We start from the raw sequence: 12,272 nt of genomic DNA, 5'->3' as shown, positions 1-12,272 counted from the left end.
AGAGAGAGAGAGAGAGAGAGCAGCTGGATAGTGTAGTGGTAACACTATAAGCCTTTTGGAAGTTCTAACCAAGTGGTGGCTAAGATGAATAGGCACATAGACAGGGGTGCACATAAGTGGTCCGCAGGTGCGCATTCGCTGTCAAAATAAAAGACGTGCACCAGATAAGAAGTTGCAACGCGTGTTTGCGTAGATAAAAGGCACTGTTTTTGTCCGCTAGAGTGAGATTTTCACGGCATATTCTGCACCACATCTCTGTGCGTTCATCATTTGAAGCCAGCTCACCTCCTGCAACCACTTTTCCGAGAATACGTGCTTCTTTTGCGGTTCGGACTCCTTATGACATTTCTTTGGAGGTGGAAGAACACCAAAGTAATTGCTTAAAGGAGTTTATCTGGTGTGCATCTTTTATTTTGACAGCGAATCTGCACCTGCGGACCACTTTTGTGCACCCCTGCACATAGCTCAATACAGCGGCACACAGAAAGGAATTGGCAGTAATACCAGAGGGATAAAACACCAGGCACTTGTAGACAGAGCAGTTCCTCAAGACTGCAAGACCAGACTGACCAACATGTGCACTGCCTGGATTGACTACAAGAAAGCATATTACTCAATGCCCCACACATGGATCCTAGAATACCTAACACTATACAAGATCAACAGGACCTTAGGAGACTTTAAAGTTTGTAATATTTGCAGATGACACAAATATATTTTGTTCAGGTGTGGAATTGCCACAGGTTTTGGAGATGATCACACAGGAATTAACGATATTAAAGAAGTGATTTGATATAAATGAATTATCATTGAATCTAGATAAAAACAAATTTATGTTGTTTGGAAACCAAAATAAAAATATCAAAGTAGAAATATGTGTTGACAATGTATATTTAGAAAGAGTAAATGAAATAAAATTTCTTGGTGTGATCATTGACCACAAGGTCTGTTGGAAACCACATATTACTTATGTTCGAGGGAAATTGGCACGGAGCATTGCCGTCCTGGGGAAAGCAAATAATATATAAAGTAAGAAATAAATTGCTTCCAAAAGAAATCTGTAAATTGTTTATAGAAAGAGAAGGTGGGTGTAACTTAAGTAAGTAAGTAAAACTTTATTTATATAGCACCTTTCAAGATAAAAATCACAAAGTGCTTCACAGAAGCTAAAGAGGGAGGGAAATAGAATTTGAAAATACAAAGCGCTAGAACAACTTTAAAAAGTATGTCTACCTCTATAGCAGGAGTTAAATTATGGAACAGTCTAACAGAAGAAATGAAAGAAAGTAACAACATAAACTAGTTTAAAATGAAATATAAAAAACAATTTTTTAACAAATATAAGAATGAAGAAAACAGGGTTAACCCAGTGCGGAAATGTTGTTCGTAATCGTGTTTTAGTTTGTTTGTCTCATAATTTGTCAATCTGCAAACGTTACCACTCAGTCCTTATTTATATGAAAGTAACTATACTGTGGTGGGGCTTGTTTATTTGTTTTGTTTATTTGTTTGTTTTGTTTTGTCTTTGCTTTACTTTTACTTCATATGTTGTTTGTTTAATTTAAGGCTAAAAGACAATTAAATTAAAGGCAAAATTTGAGGGGGTAGGGAATAATAAGTGTAGACTTCTGCCTACTCCTTTTCAAACAAAAGAATGGAATGATATTTTGTAATGAATGTGAAGGCGCATGTTTGAAATAAAAATGAACTGAACTGAACTGAACTTCATTACAAACTCAATGGGGACATGACAAACAACTCTAGAAGCCAACTTCAACTGCATAAGCCTTAAACCCCTTGGTGAGCAATGGCTATGGATACCGACTATGGAGTGGAGCAACTGACAGCCACCTCCTCTGCATGGATGGCATCGAGCTATATGCCAAGAGTGAATGAGACATCGATTCACCAATCCACACCACTAGGATCTACAGCAGTGACATCGGAATGTCATTCGGATTGGGAAAAGTTGAATAATAACAAAGAGAGTGAAGGTAGTCAGAAAAGAGGGGATCAAACTACCAGAAATGAATTCCACAGGCAGCAGAAACCCAAGAAAGAAAAAGAGCAAGGAGAAGAATCATCATGGTAGGACAGGCCCCTTCATGGTATGTATGAAGGCAGATTGAGGAAATTGTATCAGTGGCTGGACAAAGTTGGACTGAAAGACAATACAGAGGCCCTAATCATGGCACCACAAGAAATAGGTCTTAGCACGAGCTCAATAGAAGCAGGGTTCTACCACACCAAGCAAGATCCCAGGTGCAGGCTGTGCAAAGATTCCCTGGGATACATGGAGCAACATAAACAGGTGGCCAGCATATATACAGAAACATCCGTGCTGACTATGGCCTGGAAGTCCCACGGTCAAAATGGGACATGGTTCCTAGGGTGGTTGAGAATGACCAAGCTAAGTTCCTGTGGGACTTCCAGATACAGACAGACAAACTGGTGATAGCTAACCAGCCAGACATGGTAGTGGTGGACAAGCAGAGGAAGATGGCTGTAGTGATAGATGTAGCTATACTGAGTAATAGCAACATCAGGACGAAGGAACACAAGAAGCTTGAGAAGTAGGGCTGAGAGAAGAGCTCAAGAAGATGTTGAGGGTGAAGGCAATAGCTGTTCCGTTGGTAATCAGAGCACTGAGTGCAGTGACCTTGAAGCTTGGCAAGTGCCACCAGTAGATCCCAGACATCCAAGATTTCTGTCCAGAAGAGCGCAGTCCAAGGAACAGCAAAGATACAGCTAAAAGAACACCCGGAGGGGCGAGAGGCACCCTAAAGTGATTATACACCAACTGCTCATTTTGAATTTATTTTATCATCCACATGCAACCCTTTAAATTATTATTACTATTTATATAGATTCTCCATTCATTATAAATAGTGTGTTACTCTTATATATAGAGTGTAACCACAGCTGGGCTACACAAAGCTTCTCAACAATACTCGGAAATTCGCTTATACCAGGTCCCACAGAGGCATGCTGGGAATTGAAACACACAATAACATTTCAAAGGCAGTGAAGTACTGAATGGGAGTAACAGGCACTGGGGAAATACAAAGGGCAAGTTTCCTTTCTTTCTGACTCACTTCCTCTCTCTCTCTCTTCCTCTCTCTCTCTGTCCCTCTCTCTTTCTCTTTTCCAAGGAATGTGCACACACCAAATAGGAAGGACTGCCAGTAATACACCTCACTTCCTTACTATTCAACTGCTATCAGTTACTTAATATGTTATATGTTGCTTTACGATATATATACACTACTGTGCTGTAAACAAAATGCTGTAAACAAAGAGTGCTTTCAGAAAAAGAAATGATTGTTTATTGGCCCCAAATGTATTCTGCAGCAGGATAATGACCCCAAACACACAGCCAAAGTCATTAAGAACTCTCTTCAGCGTAAAGAAGAACAAGAAGTACTGGAAGTGATGCTATGGCCCCCACAGATCCCTAATATCAACATCATCAAGTGCCTTTATGTATTTTTACTTGATAAACAGAAAATACAGCAACTGCTTTATCACACAGAGAGGTCTACACAATAGCAATGGACTCCTTTACTGCCCCCGAAAGGTGGAGGATGGAAAATATCCAGACTTTTGTTGATGGTGGTTCAGGGGTTTATTTCAAGCCAATTTCACATTCTAAAACAACTTAGTGGGTTAGCGGTAAACAACCCCACCTCCTGTGTATGCTTGCTCTACGGAGCTTTTAAATGCCATTGCTACCAACATTTAAAGTCTTCCGATATAGGTGAGGAATTTGAGGAGTTTTTCTTCTGCCTTGGTGAGATCATGAGTTAAAGTTTTATTTTCCCTTTCCTCTTCATTTACTAGTAATGCAACAAGTCATCTGTTCTAGCACTGGCTCTGATTTAATTATGTGGAATGTTTTCCAAACACAATGAAAATAGATGAATTTTTATTAATTAATTTTATTAATTAATTGTTTCATGCATACTGTGCATGTTTATATTTGCAGAAGAAGCGATTTCAATGCTTCTTTAATACTGCAGCATCCTCCATCTACCAGGAATAATATACTTAAAAGAAATTCATCCAGCTGGGATGGAACAATGGGTAAAGTGTTATCATCACCTTCTTCTGTTACTGGATCGTGGATTATTTTCAAGTAGCATTCAAACTGAGCAGCCAGGATCTGCCGTCTCGACTGTCCAAGTAAGTCGGCCAAATCCATGTTAGTAAAATTCTCCTGCCGTGGCATTGTTTTTTCAGTGACTGCCAGGGACTCCATATCCTGACATTGGGCCACCTGGGCAAGGTAGTCGTCAAAAACAAAGAGTATGTTAGAGATACTACAAATCTACGTCCTCTAATTTAATCAAAGCACATTCTGGCTTTGACATAAAGCCTTAGACACTTAAATAGCTAATGGGTGAAAGGAGTACTCACCTCTGTGAAGAGTGCCAGTGCAACCAGCAGGGAGAGTGTTAGGGTTTTCCACATTTCTCTAAAAGGAAAAGAAGAACATGAACAATGTAATTGTGAAACATCTGTACGCTAAGTCTCCCACCATATGTACATGTGAAGTGGCTTCAGCTGCATCATTCAAGTACGACATAAAACCACCACTAGCATGCATGAAATCAAGCGCTCCGCATAGCGTCACTGTTGCAGGCCGAACCCAAATGCCTCTGTGTGAACGCACAGTTTTTATGAGCACATTCGTGTATGTTTATTCGCTGTTTGTGTATCTTCTCATTTATCAGCAAAGGAAGTTCATGCTCCCGCAGTCATTTCTCTCTACTGTCCACTCAGGGTCACAGAAACAGATGTGTGTTTATTGTTATTTTGGGGCAAAAGAGCAGCGAGTTCCCTTTAGCTTTTCATCTTTAATGAGCCAGCCAGTTACAGAGTCTCTAACAACAAATACACAGTCAGTGCTTTAATTGTGTTGTTCTCGCTCTCTATAGTCAGACTTTGTTTCGGGGATTTGCTCAATGCAAAAATCTACAGCTGCATATTCTGTTTAATTTTTCCTCTAAGCAAAATGCATTGTGAAACGGAGGCATCTACATTTTTTTTTAAGATTTCAAATGATTAAAGTCAAACACAACTGATAAAATAGCAACATTTTATCAACATGGTTACAAAAACATTTTGCCAGATGTGAAAGGGATATAAACTGAAGAGTGTATGAAAAATATCTGAAAAAGCAATAAGAGTTCGCATTATCGTCAATAAATTCTCTGTAGGGGACAGAGTAATGAAAGCATTTTGACAGATGCGAATAAGAGAGATAGAAAAGCAAAAGGGGAAAGAAATGTGTGGAAATGTTGTGAGTCAGCGGTGTTGTTTCTCTAAATATTCAGTTTTATAATTATTTTTGTGTGTGTAAAAGAGCCTGGAGAGAAGAGCTCTCAGAATACAGGCAGACTTGATTTCATCATCCAAAATCTTCTGCGTGACTGGATCATTTTTTCCCCCACTCAATCCAACAGACTCATATAAGATGAAAACGTTTACGTTTACAACTGAAATATTCTTGTTTGATGCTTTTGTCTCTGTTGCTTATTTACTCATTGTGACAATAGAATATATTAAAAATAGTTTTGTAACTCTCGTGAAAATTTAGTTCTCTTATTTTTAATTGAACATACACTGGTGATGAAAAGAAACAAACAAACACTGAATGGTGTAGGTGAGGACAGTAAGCAGGCTTGGTAGACAGATTAACAAATAACAGGACCCATCAAACGCTTAGTTATTCAAATAATTAAACATTTAAGAAAACATGCTTAAAATATAAACTTAATGTATATCAATTAAGTAAATTTAATTTGACCAGATTCCATTAAATGTAACATTTTATATTCTACACAAGTAAAATTACCATATAATAAAATGAAGTTAAGTCAGCATTATCGACATCAATATTTTTTTTAGTGTACTAAAAATAAACTAAAATAACAGAGAAAATTTAATGTATGCTGATTTCTTCACAGATTACAGCTTGTTCAAAATGCTTCTATCACTCCAGTTCTTGCTGACTTGCATTGGCTACCCATCAAATATTGTATTGATTTTAAAATCTTGTTGCTAATAAATAATATTGTGCCTAGCTATCTCACTGACCTTCTCAGCCTGTACACTCCTAGTCGAGCGTTAAGATCATCAGGTCAGTTACTCTTGGTCCAGCCTAGGTCTCGGCTGAGGACCAGAAGACGATCGTGCCTTTGTCTCAGCTGCACCTAACCTCTGGAACAGCCTTCCTGCTACTACTATTCGTGCCTCGGACTCTATCCAATCTTTCACATTACGGTTGAAAACTTACCTATTTAATCTGGCATTCCTGAATAGCTAGTGCCCTCATCTCATCTATTTTAATCGTATTATTGTATCTTTGTTTAGCCTCTTAGCTGATATTATATTTGTATGAATTGACCCTCCGAATTGAGGTCTGATACCTACTTTATTTAGCCCACACTTCTGGTCTAATTAGTGCTTCCCATCTGTTAGTGTTAGTGCTAGTGCTTGTTTTGTATTTTGGTAATGCCTTTTATATAAATTTATTTTGATCTATTGTAATATTGTGAAGCAGTTTTCAAGCCTTTGGTTTTAAACGTGCTATTTAAATAAAGTTGTATTGTATTCTTATAAGTCTGGACACAGACTGGATGTCATGTTGTATTGCGTAAAACAGCTTAAACTACACTTATTATAATTAAAATATCAGTTCGCCAATGTTAAAGGTTAAAGTCAAGTGCTTCTCAAATACTCATGAGTCAGTTGCAAGCATACAAAAATGACTTGTAACTAGGTTTGAAGTGAAGGCAACACACAGGAAATGTCCCAAGCTCATTACAGTAAAACTTGCCTGCAAGATTCTTTCCGAACTGCTTGCTTCTGCAGTTTTCCTCCACCAACCCAGAGAAAGTTTTGGTATTGCTGAGTCTGCTAAGATCAAGTGCAACCACGGATTACTTTAGATTGTTTAACCACAGCTTTTTCCCCCAGCTGAGGAGTATTTCAAATCGACTGCAGCACAGGGGGAATTTAATGTGAATATTGATCTTTAAGTAACTTACAGAAGTAAAAAAGTCACTTGTGTTTTTGCATTCTTTATATTAAGAATCATCGACTATTATCTTTACTACTACCATGTGCAAATAGGTTTCTGATTTGGTCTTTTAATGCCATCCTACCAGCGAAGAACAACATCGTAGCCACAGGCTATTGTAGCCTGCCCTTACTTTTTTTTCCTTCGCATCACAAACTGTGCTGTGACAGTTTTTCCCATGAACTTCAGTTCTGAGTTTCCGTCAGTGACAATGATGACACGCACAAACACACACAAATATTTATAATTATGATTCAATCCATCAAGAACCAAACAATGATTGCCCCTCTTTCTGTTTTGTACACAGTTGCCTCTCGTAATGTATTGTTCCCCATCAGAACATTGTTAACCCAAGGACACGCACCCGCACATATCATAATGCCTTGGCAAGTGCTCGCTATGTGCCATTGTCACCAATAAACACTGCTTGCAATCTATCTGTGAATTGTAGCCAAGTGGTTTGGATTGTCTTTGTTTTGCGGTAACAAACTGAGATGCTATTGCTGATTCGTCACTTCCTTTGTCCCTGTGGTTTTATTGTCTTTTATTTTCTCTCAGGCCGTCACCTCTCAATTTGAACTTAGGTGATGCAGATGCATGCTGATTTGACTGTGCCCAGAGAATTGTGTGTCCTATATTCAGCCAGACACATTAAGACGCACACATACAATAAAGCCAACACCCTTTCCGCTTGATCTCTTTCTTTTTCTCTTACAGCTGCTCTTGAAGACTCTTCCTCTCAAACTATTTTTTGTCCTCTGGTTTTTCTCATCCTACACTGCTTCCTGTCAGCATTTATCTCAGTCATACCGGTTCATCTGGTGAGAACAAAAGCCCGAAAATCACTGACATGTCAGTGACACTGAAGAATATTGTGACTGCTTTTCTTTTACGGCTATGAAAAAAAGCTGGGAATCACTGCTGACCAGTGTTTGAACTCAGAGATTCAAACAGTGTTTAAAAAAAGTAAAGTCGTACTGAGTGCAGACATAAAAAAACACATCACTTTGACAAAGCATCAGCACATGCAGCTTACAATAACCTGGTTCATGAAGAAAACAATGAGTCTTTATACTGTAGCTCTGAGCACCATTACAGCAGGCCAGCTGGGACAGTATCACTAATACTGTGTAAAATAACAACAATAACATAAGTTCCCCCCCTAATTTAGTTAACCTTTCCACACCATTATATTAAGAAATTTTACTTTATAACTCACTATGCTGTCAATCTCCAAACAATCTCCAAATTTTGACCATGTTTATTAAAAGTCCCAGCACCGTCTGCAGTACATGTAGCAGAGTAGCATAACAGCTGAGCAGACACTGATGTGGGTCAAGTCCCTGTGCTTTTCTTGTGTTGCATGGCTTACTTGGATAGATATTTATATTGCACTAGTCTACACTTACCCAGCGCTCAAATATTTACACTGTAAAACCAAAAGATCCACACACATACACGGAGCAGTTTCTATGCCCTTTTGTTGCATTTTGTCCAGCACACGCGCACTCATTGCCACTACATGGTGGTTCAGTAACTTGCCCTGATTAGTAGACCTAAGACACGGCTTTGGTTTTAATCAGCTGTGCTGTGATTTGCCACCATATTTATACTTGAATGATCAGTTTTCCACAGATGAGGTTTTTTTCTTATAAAAAATAATTAAAAGTCTGTTAAGGCATTCTTGTGGTTCCTTGACTTTCCAAAATTAAAGCCTTCATCTGTCAGGCTCCTCACCTTTGGAATCAACCCTCAGTTTGACTTCAGGAAGCAGACATCCTCTCTACTTTTCTGCTCATACACTACTTATCCTTTTCTTTTCTCTTTCCTCTCAAACCCAACAGATCGTGGTAAAAGACACCCGCCTCTCTGACCTTGATTGTGCTTGAGGTTTCTTCCTGTTAAAAGGGAGCTTTTAATTTCCACCGTCACCTACTGTTTTCTCACAGGTTATCATTTCCCCATTGATACTGTACGTCTTTACCCTACAGTATAAATTGCCTTAAGGTGTTGTTGTTGTGAGCTGGGGCTAAACAAATAAACCTGAATTAAATTAAATACTTTAAAGATTAGGTTTCAAAGTTTCTTTTTTATCGGGCAGATCCCTCCTCAGATTAGGTCATCTACCCAACTACCAATCTTGAATTCCCAACTTTAAACATTCTTCTTTTCATTTCCCAGCTTCAGGCCAGCTTCTGTTTTATTTTCCCCACTGTGTCTCTTTTTCTTTTACTATCTTCATTTTTAGTATTTATGAAAGTTGCTATGAATTTATTTTTATTATTATTTTTTTATCCTTCATTTGTATTGTTTTCTTTTTTGATTGATTGATTGATTTTGATTTTACTGTTGTGCAGCATTTTGGTCAATGTCTGTTGTTTAAATGTGCTGTAGAAATAAACTAACTTGACTTGACTTTTTGATAAAGCTTACTGTTACTGTGGATCACGTGATCCATTAGCTGCTCACATTACAGTCCTCCATGAGGCTGATCCTGATCTTGGAAAAACTTCCTTCCAGGCTGATGATCCTGGAATAATGACCTTTTAACTGGAAGTGTCTTCCTGTTAAAAAGGAAGGCTTGCTCCACATAGTGCTTGCTCATAAGGGATTATTTGAATGTTGGGGTCTTCTCTCCAATATCATATCTCAATAAAACTGAATTTAATTGGAATTAGATTGACATGTATATGATTATTGAACTAGTGACAAAAGCACTAAAAGCACTATTTTAAAATTTTGATTTTAAAATAAAAATAAAAACATTAGCAAAATTACATAACAGCAACTAAACTTCAGTATAGGTCAGGCTTTTTCCAATAGCTCAGTGCATTCCTTTAATAGAGTTCTTTCTTTCTTTCTTTCCCTAGTGAGATGTTTAGATGGTCTGACAGCGGTCACTGTCAAACTGGTATGCATTGCTTGCTTGTCTGGTAACAGCTGTAAAAACAAATGAAGGCCACCAGTTCACCACATGTAGCAGCCTCACACTAGTAATAATGCAGGAGTAACAGCAGAGAGTCATCACCTATTGGAAGTGCTAATAACAGAAAATACTAACATGAGTCCAAACACGTGTCAGATGCTGTAGCCTTTCTTGGCAACCACAGAACTCAAGGTGATGTTTTCAGTGGATGGCGAGGTTTCACTCACAGACCTCGCAACATATGCACAGCAGTTTGAAGTAATTAGGCCAAACTGCGACTTCACAAGTGATTTTGGCAAATGAATTCTGATTAAGATAAACTGTCAGACTCTAAAAGAAGGAGCGACCTAACAATAAAACCTAACACGTTTTATGGAATAGAAAATGAAGAAACATACCAGGATCCTGATGTTCTGAGGTCATAAAATGCTTTAAAAAAAGGATCAGTCATCTGTGGTATTGTGAGAAGCCTTTATTGCTAAAGACTTTTTCTCTCCTTAAACAGAAGTGTTTCTCATTATTTTTGTTAAACCAAAGTGACTCTAATAAATCGTCCCTTTCCCTCTTTCTGGAAGGCAGAACATAAATATGTCTACATCTGAAAAAGTACAAACTGTACCTCTTGATAGTTCATGAGAAACAGAAACATGGGAGTCTGACTGGAGTGGCCCGTATTAAGCAAAAAGTCAGAGAAAAATATTGATAATGTAGAGATAGCTTAACAATAACAACAACCGTGCTATGTTTCTTTGGCCTGTGTTCCACCCTTTCATTTCCTTCCAGTGTTTGAATATCACCACACTGTAATGTTTTTGCACAAAATACACAAGAAGAACAATCCTGCCCACAAGAAAACCACCACCCTGTAGCTTTAACACTTCTTGTAATGAGGAGCTTTGAAATGGTTGCTGTTCTTCAGATACAGCAGGCATCAAAACCACATCAACATACTGAAGATTGTGGCCCACATAAAGGACCCCTTGAGCTCTCCTGCATTATCCAGGGCCCAGGGGAGAAAAAGCTTGACCTTGGCGCTTCTAAAACCAATACAATTGTTGTAGATTTCCATTTTTGAAGGAATGGATTACACCTTAAATCGGTGAGGTAATCTTTGCAAAAAAAGCCAAGAGTGCCTAGATTTTCTGGGGGTGAAAAATGTAAAAATATACAGTCATCGAAAGAATTCTGCAGGTCTTTTGTAAGAGCATCAGTGATAGCTTGATTTGTAGCTATGACGAACATTGGCACAATCCCGAAGAACATTTGGATCAGGAATACAATAATCGTACTAGATCGGGAATCACGAAACACTTACAGGAACAAACTACAGTTAAATGGGTTAAATGAATCAGGACACAACACACTATCTACAGGATCAGTACACAATTTCTCCAGCTGGACATAACCATAGCAAATTTCCCATCAACCTCCTGGTACTTGGACTGGTACTTATACGTTAGAAAGGACTATATCCAGTCCATTTACTAATACTAGTCCATTTACGATTTATCCTTTGCCTTTTGGACACACACTGTTTTATATTTATCTTGAACTATGTCTATCCAGCTAATATTATTATATTTCATTTAGTTATTTCATTTACATGACCATTTTAATTTGAACAGTATATTTAGTTTTGTAGTCTCACAGTTCTTAAACCTGGCTCCTATTTTATCTTTCAGTGTGAACGGACGCTCTTTTCCAAAAATGAGACGAATCAAGTCAATTCCATCTGAATCGAGCTATTTACTGACAAGCTCCCTAAACGCCTACTTTTTCTCAAACTGCCTTTTTCTTTAAATCAGTTGTGATGTCCTATAGTTTCCACAATGCCAGTTTGACAGCATCCAAAGAGTGGTCATTTCCATCATGAAGTTACATGTGCAACATGTGTAGGCAGGAGAAGCAGTGGTGATGTTATCAGCAGAAGATACAAGAAGACTTTCAATTAGGGGGGAACTACGAGAGACACAGCATGTCTCATAACATCACTGCATTCCGGTGTTTTGAGGTAACTGTTTCTGAGAAATAGTGTTTCTGTAGTGTGGTCAGTATGTCCTGTATAGCACTGTTTTCCCTGTTTTACTGTGTTTGCTAAAATCCCCTATTGTAGAGTAAGAGTTTAGATCTTCCCCAGTCCTTACTGAATAGATTTAATTCATTATTGAATCTAGTTCTTCATGATCAGTGATATTGTAGCAAAATATATTCAATTCAGTTCAGTTTTATTTATATACAGGGAGTGCAGAATTATTAGGCAAA

General features: G+C 38.1%; 1 protein-coding gene across 1 annotated transcript in view; it reads right to left on the bottom strand.

The window, feature by feature from the left end:
- calcrl2 (calcitonin receptor-like 2) overlaps positions 1–12,272 on the bottom strand; it is a 45,391-nt gene that overhangs the window by 11,759 nt on the left and 21,360 nt on the right. The window contains exons 2-3 of the mRNA XM_005931491.2: positions 4,417–4,474; positions 4,102–4,276 (exon numbers count right to left, since the gene is read on the bottom strand). Coding sequence (XP_005931553.1) covers positions 4,102–4,276; positions 4,417–4,474 — 233 coding nt within the window. The remainder of the gene's footprint in view (positions 1–4,101; positions 4,277–4,416; positions 4,475–12,272) is intronic.

The sequence above is a fragment of the Haplochromis burtoni genome, unplaced genomic scaffold (genome assembly GCF_018398535.1).
Source record: "Haplochromis burtoni strain Fernald_Lab_line unplaced genomic scaffold, NCSU_Asbu1 Contig_141, whole genome shotgun sequence".
NCBI lineage: Eukaryota > Metazoa > Chordata > Actinopteri > Cichliformes > Cichlidae > Haplochromis > Haplochromis burtoni.
Note: the sequence above shows the minus strand (reverse complement) of the source record. Positions and strands in the feature narration are given on the sequence as shown.